A 27676-nucleotide genomic window follows, 5' to 3' on the forward strand; every position below is an offset into this window, starting at 1 on the left:
CTAAATGATAGTTCTATTATTTATTTGTATTTTCTCCAATATTCAATTATTTTATCCGAAGTGTGGATATTCTGTATTATTTATTAGTAATAATATATTTTCCGTCTACTCTTTTCCAGATCACAATTAGAAGGAAGACTTGGCATACAGACGGAGAATGAAGGGAAACAAGATCTTAGCATAGATAGAAACTCAGATCCCAATTTAGAATCCAAAGTGAAAGAGTCAGCCAAAGATCTGAAAGAGCTCAACGAAGAGAAGAGACGATCTGCTAGAAGAAAGGAGTAAGATTAGCCAACTCTCTCTCCTTGAACAGTTTCCCTTTATTTAAGAAAAATAATTTTCAATTTTTTGCAGATTTATAATGGCCGAATTATTACAAACCGAAAGAACTTATGTAAAAGATTTGGATACATGTATAAAAGTATTTTTAGAAGAGATGCGCTGTGGTGCGGATGTTGCTCCGCAATCGTTGCACGGCAAAGAGAGGATAATCTTTGGCAATGTGGAAGATATTAGGAATTTTCACCGTGACGTATTTTTAAAAGAATTAGAAAAATATGAAACCATGCCCGAAGACGTTGGACATTGTTTTGTTACTTGGGTACCTATTTTTGTATATATAATATTTTATTTAATCTGTGTAGTTATTGTAGAAAAGTATGGTGCAAGATTATACTTTATAGACTTAGTGTATCTAAGTCAACACTCAACACGACTCTCTCTTTCTGTTACACATAAGGCTCTAATTCATAAATTCTCTTCAAACTCTAAATATTTTAAACATTACTTAATACTAGCTAACATTGTGAAGTTTAACATACGTACACTAAGATGAGGCACCACGGTACCCGAGCGGTTAAGAGACTAGACCCGCAATGCTAAGATGTATTGTTGGTTTAGTGGGTTCGATTCTCCCAGGTCTAGGCCTTGCATTTTATTTAATGGTTAATATGAGAAATTTATAGTAAAGTATGTTAGGCGGTTAAGAGACTAGACCCGCAATGCAAAGATGTATTGTTGGTTTAGTGGGTTCGATTCTCCCAGGTCTAGGCCTTGCATTTTATTTAATGGTTAATATGAGAAATTTATAGTAAAGTATATTAGGCGGTTAAGAGACTAGACCCGCAATGCTAAGATGTATTGTTGGTTTAGTGGGTTCGATTCTCCCAGGTCTAGGCCTTGCATTTTATTTAATGGTTAATATGAGAAATTTATAGTAAAGTATGTTAGGCGGTTAAGAGACTAGACCCGCAATGCTAAGATGCATTGTTGGTTTAGTGGGTTCAATCCCCCCGGTGTCTAGGCCTTGAATTTTATTTAATGGTTATTATGAGAAATTTGTAGTAAAGTATGTTAGGCGGTTAAGAGACTAGACCCGCAATGCTAAGATGTATTGTTGGTTTAGTGGGTTCGATTCTCGGTGTCTAGGCCTTGGATTTTATTTAATGGCTAATATGAGAAATTTGTAGTAAAGTATGTTTGCTAGTCGCCTCCGTCCACGACAACTAATTGGTAGTTGGACGTAAAGCCCCGCCTGAAACTTACTGCTACATGAGCTAAGATGATACCTTACAGGAAATTCTATCTCTTAATGAAAATTTGATTATTGATTTTAAAGTCTAGTGCCCACAAAACAGATACAAAAAAAAGTATAAGTGATCGATCTGGGTGAAGGTTAATGGGGTTATTAAAAATGCCACTTTGTATCTTGATTTGTAGTACGAGTATAAGTACCGGTTTATCAGATCCGCTGATGTTTTTTTTATTTATTATTTTTCAAATCCCTGTTATCTTTCTCTGCCTTGGTATCACAGAACTGGAGATACTGAACGATTTAAGAATGTTAATTAGTAGGGTAATTAATATTAGTATGAATTATGAATATTTCATAATATTCATGTTCCAAGAAAAAAAATTGTCTTCGAAGTTAGGGCCTTAGAAAAAGTCGTGTGAGTATTCATTCCTAAATTTATTTAAAGTTTTTGATACCTGCAGTAGTTGTGAATAACTGCACGTCATTAATAAGGAAACTAAAATCAAGAGAATCATGCCTCACTACTTCCTGCGGAAACTTATGAGGAAGTATGGTTTCAGTCTATAAATAATAATTGAATTCTTTTTCAGGCATTAAAATTTGATATGTACGTGGAATATTGCAAGAATAAACCGGAAAGTAACTCCGTACTAGTTTCACACGGTGGCACCTATTTCGAAGAACTGCAGAAAAAACATCGAGTTGAACATCCCATTGCTGCGTATCTCATCAAACCAGTACAAAGGATTACCAAATATCAGTTATTATTAAAAGATCTACAATCATGCTGCGGTGAAGGACAAGGTGAAATTAAGGTAAACAAAAAAAAGATACAGAACAACATCGATTAACCGGCACTCGGCTAACCGGGATTCGGATTAACCGGGATCATGTTGAGTCATAAGAACACCTCAGATCGGCGCCGAAACAAAAGTTAATTTTCGGTGGCGACAGGAAAATTTTTTGTCTTCCGATGTAACATAATTAATTGTAGGCGTGGCAGCAATTCTTTTATACCTGATTTTCTTGAAGGATTATGTATGTATGTATGTAAAAACCCAAAATAAGGTGCAATTAGTACTGAATTTCTTGGGATTTACCACGGTCTTACAAAAGACCATGAGATTTACGTGTCGTAAATGTTTGATTTTCAACTTCACGGTTATATGTAAAATATTTTTATGGATAATTACCGGCATTATTTTAATCTTCCCAGAGAGCAGCCTAATCTCAAGCTAGTCTTCAGTGTTACAACAGTTCCGTCCTACAGAAAACCTCTTTCGTTTGCCCTTTCGGTCGAATTTTTATTTCACTTACGCAATGGAATCCGTTAAGAAAACTGGTGCTAAACGTAAACGAAACAGTAAGGTATTACTGTGTATTCGGTTTAACCGGGTTTTCAGTTTTCCGGGGAGGGTATAGCCGGAGGTCAGCCCGGTTAATCCAGGTTGTAACTGTTATTGCAAATGAGAGTTTTATCCACAGTGACGAAACGACGCTTAAAGTCCTGCGGATTCTTCTAGAACAGCTGCAAACCGTCCTTTGCCACACTTCACACGATTTCGTTTTTGGTCAAGCGTGAACAATCGCGGCACCCATCTTGCGGATAGCTTTGTCATGTCCAAATGTTGATGCAAAATATTATGTACCCGTTCATTCGAGATGCCCACAGCACTAGCAATCTCACGCACCTTCACTCTTCTGTCATCCATCACCATATCCATGGATTTTATCAATGATTTCTGGAGTAGTAACCTGAACAGGGCGTCCAGAACGTTCAGCGTCACTTGTGCCCATATGGCCACTCCGAAAATTTTGAAACCACTTATAAACTGTTCTAATCGAAGGTGCAGAGTCACCATAATGTTTATCAAGCTTCTCTTTAGTCTCCTGAGGCGTTTTGCCTTTCATAAAGTAGTGTTTAATCAACACACGAAATTCTTTTTCGTCCATTTTTTTGAAAATCACTCGACTTCCTCGATTCAAACGAATGCCAAACACAAAGAAATAGACCGATCTGGCTGAAACTTGGTGTGTGTTCTTCCAAGAGATGCTACTAACTAAACATAACCTCGATACGCGCCAGTAGTGCTATCTCTCTGACTTTGCCCGAACTTTTCAAACGACCCTCGTATTATTACAAATTTTTTTGTTGCCTTCAACAAACTGAAAAACCCAGTTGCATCTCTTATAAATATTCTTATTGGGTGTATTGAGTGAAAATAAATAAAAGGATTGGCTAACCCCCCCTCAGACTGGGGGCCCAATTATGTACATTCTCTTGACCAAAGAATCCTCTTATCAGTATCCTTATCAGTCAAATTCACCTTTTTGTTTGCTGCTGGGTGGGGACATACGAATTGCTGATAATCACTCTATAGACTTATCATTTGTTTAAGTTCTGTTGCCCATTAATCTATCTGTTAAGACTTTAAATTTATGTTTAATATGTAATTTGCTTTTTTCCATTGACCTCATTGCATTATTTATAAGTGAAAATCGTGTACTATTTGTGCAATATAATTGTATATAAAATTACTATTTACATATTTACTTTTTGATTTATCATGTTTGAATAACTGTTCGAGTGTTTCAATGAAAATAAATTAAAAAAAAAAAAAAATGCAAATTAAGTGATTTGATACGATTTTGATGGATAATTAGAAGAAAATGCAACGAAGAAGACCAATTAGTAGGGAAGGTTTTGATCTATTTAGGGCTACCATATCATCACCTCAATCATTGAGGCATTTTGTACTTCGTCCAAGAATTCTTAGAAAGACTAAGTCGCAATATGTAATTATTATTATTTTTTTTATTTTTTTCCCCCAATTAATTCTTTTTTTTCAACTCATAATGCACAGAGTAGAAAAAAATGGTACGAATATTCTGATTACTGATTCTGATTCCGATACTGAACATACTGATTTTTCTCTTAATATAGTTCTACAGTTTAAAACTGCATAATTAACACCGAACGACATCTGGAATTTGTTCTCAGAATGCTAAAAGCTAGAAAAATTGATTCCAATAAAAATTTACCTATCTTTGTGTTGTACGATGTACAGTGACTCCCATTAATATTGGGACACCTATTACAAAATGATTTAAAAGGAAAATGAAAACAACATACAAAAGTTTGGAATTTTTTTTTTTTTTTTAAATTACATTAGCAACATCTGTGGAAATTATATATAAGTATAAATCGATGAAATTCCAAACTGTTAGGTAGCACTTTTTGAAAAAGTGTAAAATAAGGCTCTCAAAAATATTGGGACACCAGAAGTGCTAGAGTTTAAATGTTCAATATTTAAAATCTCATACTATTTAATAATTGGTTGGTAATAATTTAATAATTGCTTTTTGACTTACAATAGCCCTCAAACGATCAGGCATAGGTGAAACAAGTTTTTGGTTAATTCAGGTGGTGTTTTTTTCCCATTCTTCCAGGAAACATCGTTTTAATTCATTTTTGTTAGATATTATTCGTTTTTCTTAAAGCACTGGCTAAATATTGCCATAAATGTTCAATGGGATTAAGATCCGGTGACTGCGGAGAGGTTTGGAAAACTTTGGGCAATTATATAACAGTCACTGGCGTATCACCCAAGCCGTAGGTTTGGGGTCGTTATCTTGGTAGAATTTAGAAGACCCTAAAATACCAAATGTTTGGGCACTTTTTTCAAATTATATTTTAATATATTACTATAAACCATTTTGTGCATCATTCCATCAATAAACACTAATTCTCCAAATCCTGATGCGGACATCCAGCCCCAAACCTGAACTGACCCACCACCACCCGGAGGTGCAGCTTTAAAACCCTGGCTGTAAATTCTTCTTTTCGAGTTCAGCATTCGCTTTCCTCCAGACCATATCCCTTCCATCTGACTGGAAAACATTAAATTTTGATTCATCGCTAGAGTATATCATTCCAAAAGTCACTATTTACATTGGAATATTTTTCGGCAAATTTCACTCTCTTAACACGATTTATCTTACTGACAAAAGGATTCTTCCAGGCTACTCTACCATGATAGTCGAGTTTTCTTAGCACTCTCCGAACAGTTTCTGCTCCTTTTTTGCTCTCTGAACATGTCAAAAATTTCACATAGAAGTTTTGGAGCACTAAGTCGGTGATCTTTTTTAATTCTTTTAATATATAACGCTGCTCTCTCTCAGAGAGCAGTTGAGGACGGCCTTTTTGTGGGGTTGAAACAATTCTTTTTTTCTTTTTGGTAACGCTGAATGATGTTCCACACAGTAGATGTTTTAGGTCCGATCAGTTTTTCTGTCTCTCTAACACTTTTTATTGTCTTTGTGCAAAGAAATTACAATTTTTCTTTACATGTTACACCTGGCTTGATTTATATAAACTAATTTAATTATTAATTTCATATTGAATATATGCTTAAGGTAAATATTTACAAATTGTATAAATATTCGGGCAAAACCTTGGACAAACTATAAATTATAATAGTGTTCCAATATTTATGAGAGATAGAATTTGCTATATATTTTTTTTAATCTACCAAAACATTTTTATGTACTTATTTAAATAGTTTTTATTTAATTAATAGTAATTATAAAATGAAATGAATTTATAAAAATTTGAATAAATGGGTGCCACTTTTAATTTTCGTCAATTTTTAACTTCTGTATGTTCTGTATGTAATGGGAGTCACTGTATACAAATGTATATACATGTAATCATAAAAGTGAATGTTGGAAAAAGTTCTGTCAGAAATGTGAAAATCCGTTTTTCTTTGAATTTTCTTTGAAACTAGAAAATTTGGCCATAATACTTCCTTTTTTTTTTGCTTTCCTTTCGCATTGGCTTCCTTCATACAGCCAGCATCATCTTCTAGGTTCTCAACCTTTTTAATAGCCGTGACCCCGCAATACAGGTCCTCATGTTGCGGTGACCCCAAACCAAAAAATAATTTTAATGGCTAACTTCATAACTATAATTTTGCTACAGTTATGATTCAGAATATAAATTCCTAATATGTATTCCTCATTGCTATAAATCAAACGTAATTTAAACATAGTGATTAATCACAAAAAACAATATTTAATTATATATTGAGAAATATTTATTACTAATTCCAATAAATAACATTAACGTCTAAACGGCGTGCGTTTCAGCTGAATAGCGCTGCCTGCAGACGGTAGCGTGACTTCAGCCATCGGAAATATGTATTTTCCGATGGCTATAGGCGACTCCTGTGTTTTGCTCGTTCAACCTCCGCCGGGGTCGCGACCCACAGGTTGAGAACCGCTGTTCTAGGTGCTTACTAACCTTATTCGTACACATTCTCTCAATAAATTACATTCAGACCCTAATAACTGAAACTACGAAGCTATGTACAACTACACAAGCACGACCATTTCTACATCTATACATATTTATTCTGTACACTATTTACACTATACACATGGGTAGGCCATTATCACTAGAATATCACTCACTCTCCATTCTTACTCATAAAAATACATTCGCTTCACACATTCATCCCTCTACTATATACAAACTATTTACATACAAACTTACAACTAATGGACGGATCAGTACTCTATATTCCTGCCATCCTTATAGCTTAACCTAAATTAAAATCACGTAATCCTCTAACTATCCCTTACTTGGTACTTAAAGTTGATACTTTAGATGTACTCGTACTATCTTTTTAGAAGTGAATTCCTAAATCGAATGTACCGCATAAAATTTCAAGATTTATCTGTTTTGTAATCATTGTGTGAAGTTCAAATGAAATTGTTGAGTCTGATTTCGAGAGATTGATAATCGATTAAGTAATGTCTCCCTTGCGACAAAATCAATCGATTTTCTTCAATTCAAATGGGGAAAGTAGAACCTCCCTTTGATTCTTGTTAATATTATACAGGTGGCAACACATACCATTTTAGTCCTTCTTCAAAATGACAAATAAATAACACACCACCTTTACGTTATACTAAAACAAAAAATAAAAATAATAAATAAAAATTTTCCAGGATGGCTTAGAAGTGATGTTGAACGTGCCGAAAAAGGCGAACGATGCGCTACATCTGTCATTGTTAGAAGGTTGTGATGTAAGTCTAGACGAACTTGGCGAGGTTGTCCTACAGGATAGTCTGCACGTCTGGGATCCTAAACAGATAATCCGCAAGTCCAAAGAAAGGCACTGTTTCCTGTTCGAACTGTATCTGGTGTTTAGCAAGGAGGTGAAAGATTCAGCTGGAAAAGCCAAGTATATCTACAAGAATAAACTGATGGTAATTCGTTTTCTTTTTCTTTATTTAAAATTGTCCTTTTACTGTGTCGATAGGCTGTAGTTGGAGTTGGATGTTGTTGAGCATAGTCACGTAGAAGTAGATTTAATGTAGCTCGCAATTAATAGTCACGAAGTGATTTCTAGATTTGGTTTAGGGAGGCTGTAGGGCTGAATAGAATAAAAGATAATATTACTGACTAAGAGTTAAATAGCTAGCATTAACCCTAGATTAGATTAGATTAGATTATCGGGGTGGGAGCTACACCCCACGGCACCTCAGCCAAAAGAGGCTTATTGTGCCAGCCCCACTTTGCATCTAGTAGATGAAACCTCCCCTACTAAAGAGGTTAAGGACTTACCCTACTAGTTCTTCTTGCGCTAATATCTCCTTTGGTCTCAAAGTTCTAAAGGGTTGGAGAGCGCAATCGAACAGCCAGTGAGAGAGGCCGCCGCTTCCTTCTCATCCCGGCACAATCTGCACCTACTGATCCGAGCTAATAAGCCCCCCCCCACCTTGTACAGATGGCTGTGCCCTATGTGTACTGTGTAAATGTATTGGGGTGTAGTAACAGTATATGTTGCTCATGTTCTTGTTGTTACGCTGGGATACCTGCAAGAACGCCAAGTACCCTGAAGAAGTGGGTAATCCACTTCCTCCTACGGGGAGCATTTACCCTAACTAGTGTAAATTGCAATAACTTAACTAGGTTAAACCAAATATAGACTATTTCTAAAAGAATTGGTTTAAACTGAATGACGTAGTAGAGTGACGACATGTAGAGAGTGTAAGAATGAATCCTCAGTGAGGGAATGCATTGCCTTGAATGCGATTTTGGGAGCCCCAAGCGGTGGTCTGGTGTCCTTAGATGGTTGTTCTGAGCTCTACCTGGCTTTAACCCTTTTAAAACCTTTCGCAGCCACTTTCCCCATAATTTCATAAATCTGTGAAACTACAGTTGTTAAAATGATTAATTTAAAATTAATAATTCTATTCACAGACTTCTGAACTAGGCGTCACCGAACATATAGAAGGAGATGAATGTAAATTTGCAGTCTGGACAGGAAGGGCCCCAATTTCTGATTATAGGATAGTACTCAAGGTAGATAAAGAACTTTTATTTTTGAACTTAGTATCTTGCAAGATGTTTTTTTTATTCGCATATTTCGACTCCTTTTATTGTTTTTGCAGGCATCTTCTTTAGAAAGCAAACAGGCATGGGTGAAGAAATTGCGGGAGGTAATACAGGAAACCTATTTCAGTACGGCACTTCCGTTATCGTTACCAAAATCACCGGCCAAGCTGAAAGGAAATAGTCAACGTTCTAGCAGGTGATTGGAGTGTAGCCATATAAACATAATTATTATAAAACTAATTTCTTTAAAAAAAAATACAAAGACATAGTAGGATTTACAAATGTATGTTGGTTGAGCATAGTCACGTAGATTTAAAGTAGCTCGTAATTAATAGACACGAACGGATACCTAGATTTGATTAGGGAAGGCTGAAAGATAACATAGGCTAAATAGAAATAAAAGATAATATTACTGACTAAGAGTGTAATGGCGGCTGTGGTGAGTCCCCAATGAGGCTGTGCGGCACTTTGTAGAGGTGTGCCCCCGTTTATTCTATAAAACTAGATTCCTCGTCTTCGGCAGGTTAAATGTCTCCCTACCGGAGATTGTGGGCATCTGGTAATCTTTACCAGAACTTTCTAGGTTTATTCCAGTGCACTGGGGGCGATTGAGTCGCCATGCTCCTCTAGTGTCCTGTTGCTACTTTATTAGTTTATTGTATTAGCATCTGGCAAACTTTAGCCGGATTTGTTGGTCTTGAAGCCCCGGTGCCTCTCATGAGATGAGGAGTGGGCGGGGAACAATGGGATCCATTTTGGATTCGCCTGCGTTCCTTCCCCTTTTTTTGGTGGAGCCGCCCTTCTAATAACAATCTACAATCTACAGGCAACACTCTTCCATCACTGGGAAGTAAGCCATAAGTAGCTCCTTTGAAGAGAAAAAAATTCCAAAAAGCAGGTGGGTTTGAACCTATGATCACCACGTTGGAATCCCTTATAAGGGGAACAATGGGCATTTTGGATTCGCCTGCGTTCCTTCCCCTTTTTTTTTGGTGGAACCGCCCTTCTAATAACAATCTACAATCTACAGACAACATTCTTCCATCACTGGGAAGTAAGCCATAAGTAGCTCCTTTGAAGAGAAAAAAATTCCAAAAAGCAGGTGGGTTTGAACCTATGATCACCACGTTGGAATCCCTTATAAGGGGAACAATGGGCATTTTGGATTCGCCTGCGTTCCTTCCCCTTTTTTTGGTGGAGCCGCCCTTCTAATAACAATCTACAATCTACAGACAACATTCTTCCATCACTGGGAAGTAAGCCATAAGTAGCTCCTTTGAAGAGAAAAAAATCCAAAAAGCAGGTGGGTTTGAACCTATGATCACCTCGTTGGAATCCCTTATAAGGGGAACAATGGGCATTTTGGATTGCCTGCGTTCCTTCCCCTTTTTTTTGGTGGAACCGCCCTTCTAATAACAATCTACAATCTACAGGCAACACTCTTCCATCACTGGGAAGTAAGCCATAAGTAGCTCCTTTGAAGAGAAAAACTTCCAAAAAGCAGGTGGGTTTGAACCTATGATCACCACGTTGGAATCCCTTATAAGGGGAACAATGGCCATTTTGGATTCGCCTGCGATCCTTCCCCTTTTTGGTGGAACCGCCTGTGTAATAACAATCTACAATCTACAAGAGAGTAATGGAGTGTAATTCTGTTCACAATCAATCCTACTCAAGACGCAGTCTTGATTGCCTCAAATGGAATTTCTAAACTTTTATAGATTCCTCAAAATATATAGGGTCAATAAAAAAAAAAATTTATTTTTTAGAACATCTAAAAGTGTTCTAAAATTTTCTAAATTTGAATTTGACGTAAAAAGTGTTTTTAGCTTTAAACAAAGTGTGGAAAAAAAAAAAAAAAAATATCTGTTATTCATTCTTTTTCTTTTGCCACAGAGATTTAGACGAAACCGGCTCGTTAGACGACAGTGTGGAAAACCTTGACAGAGGCAGTTTAGCATCATTTGGTTCCGGAAATACGACTGACTCTGACAAGGTAGGCAATCTGATTTATCAAACCAGAAAATTATTGAAAATTTATTTATTATTTTAGTATAATTACTTAATAATAATTAGATTTTTTACTCAATGGGATACGAAAATTTGATCAACATCCTCAAACTTAAAATAAAACCACGAAGTAAATAAATGAGTTTTAGCCATATTTTATTGATTTCTTTGTCATTCACAAAAAAAAAAAAAAATTGTACTTTGCTCAAACACCATATCTATTGTTAGTTTTGTTATTGTTTGTTTGTTAGTTGTCAATTTTATTATTTAAGGTCATTTAAAAGTCGTTGTTAGTTCTGTAAACTATTTAGTAGGTGATAAAATAGCTAGTAATGTCAAATTTTTGTTTTTCGTTTTAATTTTTTTCGGTACAATTATTTATAATAAATAGTGTTCTTGCCTACTTTATTTATTATTTAATTTTATTTATTAAACTAATAGGAAAAAAAAAAATAATGAAGTTGCTGAAACGTCCCCGATCAGTACGTAATATTTTATTTATTATTAATTAATTTATTTATTTTTTGTTCTCCATATTTTGTAATTTATTAATATCTAATCCATGAAACCGGTTTTTCTCTTTTTGTTCTACAATTTATTTTTAATAATAAATAATAATTATAACACTAAGAACAAGTTTTATTTTTTTTTTGTATTTAATTGATGTAAGATTTTTAATGATTTGACCAAATTTGGATTAATTAGTAGAATAATTCGGTTAAAAATAATAACATGATAAAAGTGTTATTACTAAGGAACGGATTTTTATGTATTTAAAAATGCCAAATATTTAATTAAAATATGCATTTATTTTCGTCAATTATGTGGAAAATATGTGATTTTCTTAAAATATTTCCTGGAATATTTAAGTAAAATGGACATTTTTTTTTATGAAAATCGTGAAATGGTGGAATGATTGCATTTTTTGAGAACCTCACTGTTCAAAAGGAATGGCTTTGAATCCACATCAGCATCACTGTCAAGTTTTCCAATAACTGCATTGGCAATATACCTGCCCTCAACATCAGTGGTTTCATCAATTGACACCCAAATCGGTCCATCTTTGATATGTTCTCGAATTTTGGTTAGTGTATCTTTATAGACATCTTCCAGGTAGTTTTTCCTCAGAGCGCTCTCGTCAGGCATTTTTTTCCCAATATAGGTCTCTAAGAATCCTTTGAAATGAGGATTTTTAAGTTTGTGGAAAGGGATATCTGCTCTAACCAAAGCCCGACCCAGATCTATACTCAGAGTAGACTTACTTGGTGATGGAGATGTAAGGAAGGCTTGATAGGACGTCCTCTCTTTCTTTCTGTTTTTATTCTCTATGTGCGATCCGGTGGCAATATGTTGGGTGACTTGGGAACGTTGAGAGCAAGAAACGCGCTTGTCACAAGATGTGCAGTACAAAATGTCTCCATCACTTCGAAAAAGTTCTACTGGAAACTCGCGAAGATATTTAGCAACCAGTTGTTTGTTTGAGGCCGATGTTCGTGGCATTTCACCCAAAAAAGAATACACTAAGTGACCGAACGAAATGAATTGGGACACTTCAACGAACGAGCTGAAAGAACAGACAACGTCAGACAACTTCAAAGAACTAACAAGTGCCCGTCACTGTTTAGCAGCATTCTGTATAAATTACAATAACCATTGTACCCACTGTGATTCACAGCCCTACAGTTTCTGTCAACCACCTCCCAATTATGAAAATATGCCCAAAATGAAAAATATGAAAAAATATGTACATATTTTGATTAAATATGTAGAAATATTTATTTATTTTAATCAAATATGTATAAATATGCGATAACATCCAAATATGTGGAAATATGTGAAATAAAAGTAGACTCAAACGGCTTAAAAAGTGTCAGTATGAATACTTCTAGTTGAAAAACGTCTGTAAATTGCCTAGAAAAAAATATGTAAATACATACGAATCCGTTTCCTAGTTATTACATTAATTATTAACCTTTTTTTTTCTGTATTAATTTAACATTAAAAAATATATAAATATATATAATAAAAGTCCCACGTGTTCAATTAAACTTAATGTAAATTTAAATTGGTATTTAACAAGTTAACATTTTGTGAAATTGTTAGGCTCTTTTATTTTGTATTTTCTTATCTTTAACTAGCTGTACCCGTTCACACGTTGCTGTGTTTGAACAAAAAAGCAGTTTTGATACCTCAAACATAATTTATTAATGACCAAATGTATACAATACATCGAAATGAAAATTAACAATAAAATTACCCCTACCTCAGAGTACAGTAGTGTCCTTGCAAAGGTAGCATTTCTACATAATGTGAAAAATTTAGTTAAATGTTGTTGGCGGTGGTGACATTGTTCTTGCACGTACATTTTCTGATGTAAAATACACACGCTGTCCATTTTCAAGATGTACCAGCTAAATGGACAACCGTTGAATATCGTTCATGAATGGAAAAATGATATACAGGTAATACCGCCATACAGCCTCATTGCTACTTATGAAGCGTCCCAGTTGATATTGGGTGACTTCATCGTTAGATGCAGTTGTATTTTCCACTCCAAACACTGCCATATCGCTTCCTTTGTTCACATATTTGCAAATATATTATCGCTTTCACTGAATTGCAGTACTCAGCATTTATGTGTGCGTTATACGTTTTTAGTAGTAATGGAGAATATGGTACTACCCAACGATTATCAACGTCAATAGTGTTGTTGAGTACTTTTAGTTTAATGGATTTTCCACCATCTTCGGTATAATTTATTCTCGTATTAATAATTGCAAAAAAAACTGTTTTTCATGGTTTTCATGGTTACACTTTCAACAAATATTACTAATTAAATGTTATTTTGATACTTTTGGGATATCTGTTCGGGTGTACCTAGAACCCCAACTCTGATTTAAAAAAAAAATTGCAAAAACCTTCCCGGGGATATACCTAATAATTTCCCAAATTTTCACGGCGATTGGATGTATGGTTTTTGAATCTATCGAGTACAAACAAACAAACAGACACACATTCATTTTTATATATTTATATAGATTACTTATTATTCTTTCTAATTGTTTTAATTAATTTTATGGATCCCATTTTCTTTTAATGTTTAATTCTGATTATTTATTACATGTAATTCTTTTGGTTTGATTGAGTTGAATTTTTGGTTGTTTTCTTTACTTTATTTTTTGCTCCTTTATTTGGTTTACAATCAGCTCATGATTGCTTTATAAAAGCAACAAGGTTAATTTGGGATGGCTATAACAACAATCAGAGTGGAAGTTAACCTTTTTTTGGTAAAACTCCAACAACGTTCCTGTGGGCTCTCCATTGTCACAGAGAGGAGGTGATCGTTAGGCCTCTTTTCTTTTAGAACGTCTAGGAATTCTTATCTGGAAGTGTTCTAGAGCAGCGTTTCCCAACCTTTTTTTTTTGGCTCACCGTACCACTTGGTGGTAGTACATCATGCTAAATTATACTAATTCGTAAAAATGATTGTATTTCATGAAATTTGTTATTCCGAGTGTTTCATTTTATTATTATTATCATCATCTTTATAGATGTATAGAGATACCAATGTATCTGTTACAAAGGAGTTCCAAGTTCATGTTCACTTTATAAACTTTGTAAAGTGTAAGATCTTAGTTTTAAAACTTTTTTTAAATAATTAAAAATTGCGTACATATTTTTCTCTTCAAAATTATTAATTTACAAAGTCCTTCTTTAAGGATTATTATATTTGTGCCCAAATCTTCTAAATTAATATCTTATAAGCATTCAACTACCTGTAAGTACCAATTAAATTTAATGTTGCTTGGATAGAGCTTACTCATTACAAACAAGTCTCTTTAAACAGATTTTTTAAATAGTTATCAATTAAGTTCTATCACATTCTATTTAATTTTCTTTATCTTTTATTGATAATGATGTAGCTTTTCCTGAATTTTCTTTATAGAAGGGGTATGAAATCCAATTATCATTTCTGTTTTTGGGTTTTGAAAAAGACTCCGACAATTTTAATCCTGTTAAATATGCTGTTATATTTTCTTATATATCTTGAGACAGACTAACCTTATTGCTGGGTACATATTAACAACTTTATTGTATAATATTATTAATTAATATAATTTTTAAGAATTATAGGAGAAAACGTTTCTATGATATTTTTATGATTTAATTTTTTTAAATTTTTTAAGTCCGCCATTACAGATTATTTTTCGCGTACCACCAACCAGCAACTCGCGTACCACCACAGGTTGGGAAACGCTGTTCTAGAGAAAAGATATATTCCTACAACAAAGTGGGATTGTGATGAGATTCTAGGGGTTTATAAGTAACAAGGCTGTTTTATGCAAGCAACAGGGATAATATGGGATGATGGCTATACACAATCAGAGTGGAATTTACCCTTTGGTAATACTCCAACAACGTTCCTGTAAGCTCTCCATTGTTACAGAGAGGTGATCGTGAGGCCTCTTTTCTTTTAGGACGTCCAGGAATTGGTAACTGGAAGTGTTCTTGAGAAAAGATATATTCCTACAAAGTGGGATTGTGATGAGATTCTAAGGGGTTAAGATGGAATTTCCTCTATAACAAGAGGGTTTGCTTGATTCCGTGCAACGAAAAAGGAGCGTTTTATGTCTTGGGTGAATGGTTTGCTTTGGTGAATAGAAAAGAGTGTCCACAACTATAAGAGGGAAGAATTTTAGTCTGCCCAGGATCCTTGGATCCTTTTTGAGAGGTTTTGGGAGGAACCCCACAACAGTTCGATGGCCATAATGCCCCAGGCAGGCTTTAATAATACTTACATAAATAAGTTGTTTTGTTGTTCAGAATGAGTTATACTAGTGTGAATGATATGTTGTCAGTAGCGGCTATTCAGTTTTATTCTCTTAGGTCGATAATTATTTCTTAGCCTGTGACAAATATACCAACGGCAGGGATCACAGCTGTGGAAGGCAGTACTGAAGACTGACTGCCCTCTGCCGGCCGATTTACAAACAATACTGACGCACCATACAGACAACATCTACCTAGAACTGTACGAGGTCTGTAAATTAAGTAATGAGACTGATTTTTAACATTTTTTTATTCAAAAAGAATTACAATTCTATATTGTCACCTTCAAAATAACTTCCTTCTGAAGCCACACAGCGCTGGGAGACGTTTCTTCCACACCTCATAGCAGTGCTCGAACTCTGATAGCTCTGATACTGGGATAGCCTTCAGCTGGTCGGTTACAGCCGTTTGAATGTTTTTCGACTGTCCCAAAATGAGTTCCCTTGAGGTGATTTTTCAAACTTCGGGAAGAGAAAAAAAGTCACAAGGACTCAAGTCAGGCGAATAAGGAGGCTGGAGGAGCCACAGGAATGTTTTTTTTACTGGCCAAAAACTCGTTTATTGAAATTGTGTGACAAGGAGCGTTATCGTGTATGCAACACCCACTTGTTCACAGCAATTTCAATAAACCAGAGTTTTTGGCCAGTAAAAATATTCCTGTGGCTCATCAGCCTCCTTATTCGCCCCTGACTTGAATCAGAATTTACTTTTATGTTTGATAAGAAATAATAAATAAATTCATTAAAAATGTATAGATTGGTCTGAAACTTCTATAAACTGACATTTCAAATGTTCTATAAACCCCATAAAAAAATCAATGATCTTACGAAAATTTATAATACTAGACATACCTAACTATACCAAAAAACAACTAACAAAGTTAGAATGAGAAATAGTTAAGGCCGCCTTATATGCTCAATTCAAACTGCCCTTATAAGGAGCAAAATCTCTTTTAACAACAATCGCTCGCCTAATCGTTCACAAATTACACAAATCCAAACGTAGCCCCCCGCAAAGTGAGTTTAGTCCAAGGTCCCCCATATAATTAGGCCTTACAGGATTGTAAATTTATTCTTATTTTGAGGTGCTTTTATTTATTTAAATTCAATTTTCAGCTCAATTTAGTTTGTTATTTATTCCTTAGTTGGTAATCAGTTGATGGTATATTTGGGTCGTGTATCTTGGGGCTAAGAAATGTAATTTGATTACTTGTAATTCGCTTGTTCAATACTAAGTAAAAAATAAAGTAATTGCCAATTTTTTCAGGCAGGCTTAACGACCAACTACCAAATTAGGTGTCGTGGACGGAGGCGACTAGCAAACATACTTTACTATAAATTTCCCATATTAACCATTAAATAAAATCCAAGGCCTAGACCGGGGGAATCGAACCCACTAAACACAATACATCTTAGCTTTGCGAGTCTAGTCTCTTAACCGCCTAACATACTTTACTGTAAATTTCCCATATTAACCATTAAATAAAATCCAAGGCCTAGACCGGGGGAATCGAACCCACTAAACACAATACATCTTAGCTTTGCGAGTCTAGTCTCTTAACCGCCTAACATACTTTACTGTAAATTTCCCATATTAACCATTAAATAAAATCCAAGGCCTAGACACCAGGGAATCGAACCCACTAAACCAACAATACATCTTAGCATTGCTGGTCTAATCTCTAACCGCCTAACATACTTTACTATAAATTTCTCATATTAACCATTAAATAAAATCCAAGGCCTAATCTAACCCACTAAACAAACCAACAATACATCTTAGCATTGCGGGTCTAGTCTCTTAACCGCCTAACATACTTTACTATAAATTTCTCATAGTAACCATTAAATAAAATCCAAGGCCTAATCTAACCCACTAAACAAACCAACAATACATCTTAGCATTGCGGGTCTAGTCTCTTAACCGCCTAACATACTTTACTGTAAATTTCCCATATTAACCATTAAATAAAATCCAAGGCCTAGACACCAGGGAATCGAACCCACTAAACCAACAATACATCTTAGCATTGCTGGTCTAATCTCTAACCGCCTAACATACTTTACTATAAATTTCTCATATTAACCATTAAATAAAATCCAAGGCCTAATCTAACCCACTAAACAAACCAACAATACATCTTAGCATTGCGGGTCTAGTCTCTTAACCGCTCGGCTATCGTGGCGCCTTACTTGACCACTTGTCTTCTCTTGTTCAATAGATCGGTCAGAAGGAGAGCCCAAGTTGAGAGAGGAACTAGGCATCAAAAGGCCGACACATTTTTAGATAGTCCAGTCCAGACCCTAAAACAATTTTTCACGCGATCATTTTTTAAAGTACTCATTTCCGTTGAACTATCTTGAAATTTTTGGCACGATTGCCAGACTTCCTGTCTGACTAGTGGTAAGAGAAGTAAAAAACTGTAATAGAGAGAGTGTAAGAACCAATAAATCAGCCACTAATTACCTACCTGGAGGCCAGTTGTGTCCAGGTATAAAGAAAGACATTTCTACTTATCGTGAGAATAAAAACTACTTAGAAGTAATAAATTTTAAATTGTTCAATATTATACTGTAATTTAGTATTAATAAATTTACTTTACAGTATCTTTTACTTTTACTAGATTTGGTAAAGTCAAGTTCTCAAATTGATAACTAGTACTTGTCGTGACGCTTATTATGGACTACTATTACCTGTTTATTTAGGTTACTGTTAGTATTTGATTTATTGCGCTAGGAAAAAATACTTCTTATTTGCGATGATGTTGGCGAGGCTGTGCACGCTATATCTAGCCGATTCCTTTTACTGATGCTGTGATGATCGTAAACAAGATTTATTTACAGAATTTTTTTTTTTTTTATTCAGGAGCATGAAGTTTTAATTTATGGTAGGCCTGACCGGAAACTTATCTAAACATAACCAAAACTTACTGTACTTACAGTCGTGTGACTGTACTCTCGAGACTTTTTTTTTTGCAGCTTCTTTTTCATTCAGATCATTTATTAAAAGAAACCACCATGTTACGCTCACAAAAATTTTTATTGGAGTATGGAAACCTCGTCTAGAAGGCAAAAGAGAGAGGAGAGGTTATTGTGGAGGTGGTTGTGCTTCTTTAAAGCTCCTATTTTTAGAACTTTTGTTTCTCTTAGTGGTTTCCTCTGGTTTGAGCAGCGAGCTTTTTAAAAGCTCTCTTTAATGCATAAACTATTAATGAACAAAATAAATAAATAAACAGAAATTACGAGTCACTCCATTCATGTAAGTCATAAGACGCATTTACTGTTACCAGCTAAGGTCATTGTGTCCCCCTTTTCCATCCCTCTATCCCCTCCCCTCCCACCGCTGACCATCTTCTGCTTTCCTTCCTCCTCCACTCTATCACCCTTCCTCTCCCACTCTCTTTCCCTTCTTCCTCTTTCACTTTCTCACCCTTTCTCCCACCCTCTTCCCCTTCCACTTTCTCTCTCACTCTCTTTCCCTCCTTCCTCTTCCACTCTCTCTCCCTTCCTCTACTACTCTCTCTCCCTTCCTCTTCCACTCTCTCTCCCTTCCTCTACTACTCTCTCTCCCTTCCTCTTCCACTCGTTCTCCCTACCTCTCTCACTCTCTCTCCCTACCTCTCTCACTCTCTCTCCCTACCTCTCCCACTCTCTCACCTTTCCTCTTCCACTCCCTCACCCTTCCTCTCCCACCCTCTCTCCCTCCTTCCTCTTCCACTCTCTCTCCCTTTCTCTCCCACTCTCTTTCCCTCCTTCCTCTTCCACTTTCTCTCACTCTCTCCCTCCTTCCTCTTCCACTTTCTCTCCCACTCTCTTTCCCTCCTTCCTCTTCCACTCTCTCTCCCTTTATCAACCCTCTCCCTCCCATACTCTCCTACTCTCTCTCCCTACCTCTCCCACTCTCTCTCCCTACCTTTTTCACTCTCTCTTCCTCTCCCACTCTCTACCCTACCTCTTCCACTCTCCCTCTCTTCCTCGCACCCTGCCACTTCTACCCTCACTTCCCTCTCCCCTCTCACTGGAAAATAAAAATTTTAAAACCTTTACTGAACAAGTGAATCGTAGAAATCATTTTCCAGAAAATTGATTCAGTTAAGTGACATTTACCATTTTGCTCATTTTGTCACAAAGCTTATATTATAATCGGGTCTGATAGTGACCTTGAACCGGATATCTTAACATATTTGAAATATCTGAGCACGAGCTCTACTGACAGACAAATATCCGCTCATACAGAAAATTTTCTAAAAACGTTTTACTTTTTTTCTCTTGTACACACAAGAGATCTTCTTTTTAACAAAACATTTCCGGTAAATTTATGGAACTTATACCTTAGTAATTTAGAAAAACAAGAGTTAGAGAAAAATCTTTGTGAGCCCATTTTCGAGAGAGAGAGAGAGAGAGAGAGAAATTTGGGAAAAGCTGGAAAATCTATTCCAGTTACGTGGTATTTTTCAGTTGGCTTATTTTCTTTTGTTTTTATTTTCCTTACGATTTATGTTGAACACCCACATCGCAGACAGGAAGTACATTTCTCTTACGACGTTTCGGGAGATGGTGGACCAAAGCAGAGAGGGGAATTTGCGATCAGAATGGTCACGGGGAATTGGCCGGATGTAAGAGCTGAATTGGTACCCCCCACAAAAAAAAAACAAAAAAAAAACGGCATTTAGCGGAAGTCGCGAAGAAATGTGCAAAGAATCATGATGGACGTATTTCTGCAAGTGTAGCCGCCCCCAGAAGGTAGCTACCGCCCACTCACTGTGTTACCCCCCCCCACACATGATCAACTGACGTGGGCTAAGGGCACACAACACTCGTGTCACACAGGGTTAGTCGAGCTTGTCCCCAAGGTGTAAATATAATACAACCCCTTTGACAAGGATACTGGAAATCCCCGCACCCTACATTAAACGCCATCAAAACCAAAACCATCCCGCCTTATTTAGCTTACAGCAATGTAACCTTTTATAACCAACCCTCTTTATTATAACCTTCCTCTCCATCCATTATCTGTACTGTGTCCGATCGTCGCCACAGTTAGTGTGCGGCCAGGTCTGCGTGCTTCTTCCTATTACGTCACTCTCACTCACTCACCCCCCTCCCTTTGCTCATTCTGGACAGGATCTAACCTATATATCCAGCATGATCAGCTGATAAAGCTTCATTTATTAACTAAACAAGTGTGGTGGATATCCAATGGTGTGTTCTTCCTTACTCCTGCCTTCGATCTCGCCCTTTTTAACCCTTTAACCCTTTTATAAAATACCTTGTCCTCCATCTATATTCACACATGCTCCTCTGAACTCCAAGAACATCCCTTTAAGATAGTGTTACACCTTTTTTGGTTATTTTGATTTTTCACCAAAAAAAAATAATAATAAAGGAATTCTTCGTTTTCTACCCGGAAATAATAAAGTAGATCGTCATTTCCGGTGATGTACGTAATCTCGTATTTCCTGCTCCCCCCCCCCCATAAAAACAAATTTTTTCGGAAAATTATTTAAAAGCTGGAAAAAAAAATTATTGATATGGATTGTTTAAAAAAAATTAACATTTTAAGTTTTAATTAATATCGATGCAGCCATTTATCGATAAATATCAATACTCACTCGGACTTTCTCTTACCTTAAAAGAGAGATTATCTATCATCTCCTGTGATCCCTATTTACCAAGTACTAAAGATAACCTCGTCAATAAAGGTGGCATTTCCGTTTTAGCCGATATACTGTCTATCCTCAAGCGTTCGAACTCACAGAGTTTTTATTTAAACTCCTGAAACTTTTGAGTTATATTTAAATTCTTATCACTCTACCTCGCCACACCTCGCAGTACGGAAGTGCTAATCGAAAACCTCCCCCGCCCACCAAAAAAAAAAAAAAAAACTGGAAAATCGTATCGTTAAAGGATGTACTTCCGGTTGAAGGATTTAAAAGATCCAAAACGTTAGTATCGTGGATTTCTTTTGTGGAAATCTTGGGTTTGCATTCGGTTGCGTGTTTTTTTTATACTTTTGGAAAATACTAATTAAAATTTTAAGGAAGTAACCCGGATGTGAGTAGTAAGTTTCATTTTATCGGGCGGCAACTTTTCAAGTTTAAGGTACTTCCGGTGAGAACACCATCCTGAATATTACGTAAAAGTTACGGAAATAAGCACAAAAAATTACCATTACAATGCTTTTCTAGCCCTTTTATGGAAAGTGAAACAGCCTAAGTAAATACCCTACAATACCCTAACGGGTTCATAAAGTTAATGGTTTGAGTCGTACAGACGAAGTGGACGAACACGGCAAAGTAAAAGAAGTGCTTCTATTTTTATAACAGAATGGTCTCTTCAGTTTGCTGAATGTACCACGCGCGCGGCTGGTGATATTGTAGGCGGGACCACAACTTGGAAGAGGGCGTTTTTAACGTTAACATAAGTACTAAGTACAAGTACACAGAGTCAAAATGAGTAGCCACATCTACTTGCAACGACATGTCTCAACATGCACACACAAGACCAGTATTAATGTACGTGTTTTTTTTTTGCAATGTTTAATGTCAAAGGTCATCATTTGAACATCGATGACGCCCACACTAGCTAGAGCTAGCTTCCCCCGCAAGTCTCGGTAAGTTGGGTGGTGTTAGTTTCAGCTAGAAACCAACCCCTATTTGACTCTCCTCCACCAAAAACTAAGCTGAAAGCTGACAACGCACGACCTACTCTCTTACACCCTAAGTAAGAGTAGGTAATGTAATCGTGACGATTTTGAGATTTTGCCAGAAATATCCGTTTTTGAAGTAGTTTGAGTGCGATTTTTTACACGGCGATCTGTTTTCGGTTTCCCAATTTTTTCTTCGTCTTTATTCACAAAAATTTACGATTTGTATAAAGATTTCCTTAACAAAAACTTACAAGTTTAAAAAAGTTAAGTATAAGGAGATTGTTAAACGATAAAAGGTACACACAAAAATCAGCAGTACCCAACATTTCATTCATACTTCAGCTCGTAATTACGGCCAATTAGAAACGTTCGAAACAGCTTTATACAAAATTTTTACATCATTTAGGTGAATTTTACTGCATTCAATTTTCATTAATATTTTAAAGTTTAGAATTTATTAGATGTTACAGACCCTATTATGCTGGCCATTTTCATCTACAAAAATATTTGTTCAGTAATTGGAGATTGTACAAGAAAGTATCTGAACTACAGTAAAAGCTCTTTATTCGCGGAGTATATGTTCCATAAATATGCCGCGAATACAGAAACCGTGAATACGGAATGGTAATTTATATGGGATTATAGGGGATACGTTCCTAGCTGACAAAATAAAAAAAAAAAATATAAAAAAATCAATTTAATTGAAGTTTTTGAACATTTTGATTAATTATCTTAAGGCTTAGGCAATGGTTTGAAGAATTTTGTAATTTTCTCTTGCTTGGCAGTTTTTAAAAGCTTTTGTTTGCAGTCAAAGTTTGAACTTGCCACTACAACTACCATCAGGTTCTTTAAAATGAGCGTAAAGATACTTTGCCTTCACCCGGACCATTGGACCACTCAGGGGCACACCCTTTTTTTGGATGCGGTCTTCGATCCATAATGACAACGCCACTTCCATTTTTTTTTCTATTGCTGGATCACGAACAATTGCTTTCATTCTGTGCGTTTACATTCTCAAAAACACCGATCGCGGCGAAGGCGGCTTATGTCAAAGTCCTCGGCGATATCATTTAACAACATACTTTAGGCAAAGTTGTAATACTAAGATCTATTTTACTTTTTTTATTAGTCCATTTGACGGCACTTACAAAGGATATTGGGTTAAATACCTATTCGAATCCTTTTATTATCATAGTGTACTTCCGCGAATATAGGAATTGGGTCGCATTTTTTTAAACCGCGAATAGTGAAAACGCGAATGAAGGAAGCGCGAATAAGGAGCTTTTACTGTATTAATCATTAAATCTTGAAAAATTGTTAACAGCCCTAAGTAAATAAACATACAAAATGTCAGGGAGTAATAGGTGAACATGAAACATAACCCACAATTTTCTTTTACCCACTTCCCAAGAAAATAACCATTATTCCCAATTTCCCTGTTTACCCTCACACTATTAGTACAGAAAACAAGACATTAAGCGAGAAAAATCTTTTATTTTCCAAGTTTTTATTGAGATAAGTTTTTATTGCCTATTTTGATTCTTCATTAAATACCTACGGGGGGGGGGGAAATTAGTGGAAAAAAATGCTACTATTTTCATAGAAATAATTTGGAATAAAGAATTGGCCAATCCCAGTGAAGAATGGAAGTTTAAAAAGTAGGTGTGTCCAAGAGCCAATCAAAAGCGAGAACTGTTTATTAAGCCACGCCTACTCTCCCACGTATGCTCACCACGCCCTCTTCGGCCTACATAAAATGGAAGATCTGTATTTTTTTTTTACTTTAATGTTGGTTCAATTGCTACATTCTAAAATACTTCAAACTATTGTAAACGCTCCATTTTATGTCTCTCCAACCTGGACTAAACCATTCTGGACCTTAAACATTCCTTTTATCACCGAAGTTGCTGAAAACACGATACAGAAAACTCCATTTCAGCCTGTAATCTCATATAAATCCTCTTGCTCAAAATCTTTCTTGTACTAGAACTCTTATTGACAACCAGACAAGACAATCTTTAAAGAGACAAGTGGCCTCGTGATCTCCTCTCAAGTGAAGAGAGTGACTATCCTGTTTTGGAGTGGTAACTTCTTAACTCGTTACCTTATCATTTATTACTCGGTTATCACTGTTCCTTATAGCGCATAATTAAACGAAAAAAAAATGTCGGTTCAACTTGCTGATTTGTAATCTTTTGTTGGTTTAATCAACCCTTGTACTTAACATTTTGAAACTGTAAGTTTTCTGTTAAGGTGCTTCGGAAGTAGATTTTCAGTTATATTTGATGTTGTATTTGTTCACACGAACAGTTCTTTTGCCTCTAAGTTGATGTACATAGATTTTTACAGATGCTTCAATTAGTTCTAAATAGTAGAGAGAATTGAATATTATACGTGTTCACTTTACAAATACCATGTTTGAAAATTAGAATAAAAGCTATTAAAAAAAATAAATCCAGTAAATAGTACTTCTGGGAAGCAATTTTTTTTAAAGAGAGAGGAGAATAATTTTTGAGGAAACTATTTTTCACTCAGGGGATCTTAAAAGGGATATTTTCAAAAATCAGTAGCGTAAAAGAAAAGTCTGGAAAATGAGAAGTGAGCCTGGTCACTAGCAGCTGCAGTTAGTTGGCGGCTAAAGCAGGGTGAGCGCTCTAGCGAGGGAAACATTGCACAGCAGAGTGTGGTGGTGGGGGCCGCCTTGCTGTTTGGGGGTGGTGCGGGCGAGCAGTGTGGTGGGGCCCCCGGAGGCGGCAGTTGAGCTATGGCGGCTAGCGGCGGCTCAAGCTCCTCCGCTGAGGCTGCTGCTGCCACAACGCCTCCTGTTGTAGTCGCTCCACCGTCATCATCGTCATCATCATCAGCAGCAGCAGCAGCAGCTTCCACCACCACGACGTCAGCGCCGACTGCTGCTGCAACGGTGGCCAGTCTGGCGGCCGTTCCACTCACCGTCGTCGGCAAACAGAAATCACAAAGGAGGAAGATCTCGTTGCCATGGTTCAGACAGGGCTCGTCGGCTGGACCGGCTCTCTCCAGACAGCATACCATAGACACTCCGTCCTCTTTTCACAAACGTCTCCTGTCCAGACAGACTGCGCCCCAGGTATGTTGGAAAAACTCGTTTCAATGGAAGGAAATATCCGCCCTTCAAAAACTGTCTGACACGACTTCTTCCTCTTTGTATGCAAAACAGCAACCCGCTCCCCAGAACCCCGCTAAAACTAAACTGTTTCCGGTTATAATAGTTCAGATATACGTCATATCCAAGTTCAAATAAACCCCCTTGGAAAATGCCTAGAAAACTGCAAAAAAGGAAATGGAAAAAGCCTTCTGTATGAATATTATACTGTGAGGGACAGTTCACTGTACTGAATTAGCACTTCAGAAGAGAGATTATCACCTCCTCTGATCCCTATTTAAATTCAGTTTCAATCATCAAGTAAATAAAGTCCCACAGGACTAGGGAGTAGACAAAAGTTTAAAGAAAATTATTCGGATGGTTTTTCCAGAAGAATTTCCCCCCCCCCTAAAGAATCGAAAAAAAACTTCGTCAATAAAGGTGGCACTTCCGTTTTAGCTGATAATGTCGTAAAAGCTTACTGTTTCCTCCTGTGCTTAAACCAAATATCAAATTTGAACTTGAATGCGTTTTCCGTTTTCTGCGCGCGCACACACATAAATGGGTCAGTGGGTAAAAAGAGAACTTGTTTCCGTTCTCAGTGGATCTTTAAAAGTGATGTTTCCGGTTGAAAGTAGAACGATGACGCGCGATACCTTAAAACCTTTTTATAGGGATTAGACTGTTCAGTGAATGTAGCCAATCCGACTAAAGCGGTACTTCCGGTCAAAGATTTTCTGTGAATTTGAAATTCTCTTTCATTGTTTCCTTTCACTTTAGATTTTCCTTAATCAAATCGGTTTTTCCCCCATATTTTCCAAAAAAGAAAAATGAAACCTAAAATTGGTTGTGTTGAAACTATGAGGAGTTTCAATCAGAATCGTTTGTTTCAAAATACAGTAAAATCGCCTCGATAACGAGGCACTTCCGGGTTGATCGGATTGCATTCGCTAATGCCTTATTGTTTTGGGTTCTTAGATTAGTTTCAGTGAGGTTTAAAGAAGCACCAACTGGGTTAGACATCCTGTCTGTTTGAATGGACATAGGAGTCGTGAAAGTGGGATCCTTGGGCAAATATGAGTTTAAAAAAAAATGGAAAACTTCTCCGAACAGCCGAACTCTGGGCCTTGTGAATCCGCAAGGATACAACTAGAACAATCCTTAAGGGCACAACTAGGCAAAACCTATGTCAGTTATCCACACGGTCTGGTCCATGAGATGCATGTGATTTTTCTTCTTCTCTCTGATTGACTTGCCGAGAAAGAAGCTGAGATCATCTCCGGGTCACACTGTCCGGGCCTTGTTTTGTCAAAGTATGAAACTTAGTAATCAACTTTTTCGCCTATAAGTGCCCCGGCGATTTTCACCCACTCACTTGATTAACTGTGAATTTACGATTACATAAAAAAAAAGAATTCTTGAACCTCCTACAAACTCTACCATCCTGGGGAGGGGGGAGCCAAATAATCAGCTGCAGAGTTGGGAATGGAAAGAGAATTACTTTTTACCAGATGTGGGTATTTTTCGAAAAAGTTTTTTTTTTTGTTTGGTTAGTTTTCCCAGATTTTCTTGATCAAAACCTTGGAACTTTTTAAGGGAATGGCGACAGTTGGACCAGTGTCCCAGTTTTCCCGTCCAATAAGGCTTGTCCTTTACCTGGAATTCCAAAAAAATTATTTCAGTTGTAGAATGAGAGCTATATTTTATCATTTCTTAAATTTCCTAATTTTGAAGTACCACTTTACTCAAATTAACTTTTCCATTATTTCCCAATTTCTCTCAAAAGTGGTTCCTAAAATTCTTTTAAAACTTCGTACTGTGATAATAATGCGTATAATAATTTTTCTGGATAATAAAGTAAGAAAGTAAAGCAATGCCTATTTGTTCAAATGGGTTTTACTTCCAATTACCAAATTAGGTGTCGTGGACGGAGCCGACTAGCTTGCATAATTAACTGTAAATTTCTCATATTAACCATAAAATAAAATCCAAGGCCTAGATACCGAGTATCGAACCCACTAACCAACAATACATCTTAGCATTGCGGGTCTAGCCGCCTAACATACTTTACTATAAATTTCACATATTAACCATAAAATAAAATCCAAGGTCTAGATACCGAGTATCG

General features: G+C 36.3%; 1 protein-coding gene across 7 annotated transcripts in view; it reads left to right on the forward strand.

Moving 5' to 3' along the window:
• trio (trio Rho guanine nucleotide exchange factor) overlaps window positions 1-27676 on the forward strand; it is a 570361-nt gene that overhangs the window by 409174 nt on the left and 133511 nt on the right. For all 7 annotated transcript variants that reach the window (XM_074117039.1, XM_074117041.1, XM_074117040.1 and 4 more), the window contains 7 exons: window positions 120-284; window positions 358-604; window positions 2128-2352; window positions 7550-7810; window positions 8808-8909; window positions 8999-9138; window positions 10839-10938. In XM_074117039.1, coding sequence (XP_073973140.1) covers window positions 120-284; window positions 358-604; window positions 2128-2352; window positions 7550-7810; window positions 8808-8909; window positions 8999-9138; window positions 10839-10938 — 1240 coding nt within the window. The remainder of the gene's footprint in view (window positions 1-119; window positions 285-357; window positions 605-2127; window positions 2353-7549; window positions 7811-8807; window positions 8910-8998; window positions 9139-10838; window positions 10939-27676) is intronic.

Source organism: Rhodnius prolixus, unplaced genomic scaffold, assembly GCF_049639745.1.
Source record: "Rhodnius prolixus isolate KJV_2025 unplaced genomic scaffold, Rpr scaffold_2, whole genome shotgun sequence".
Lineage (NCBI taxonomy): Eukaryota > Metazoa > Arthropoda > Insecta > Hemiptera > Reduviidae > Rhodnius > Rhodnius prolixus.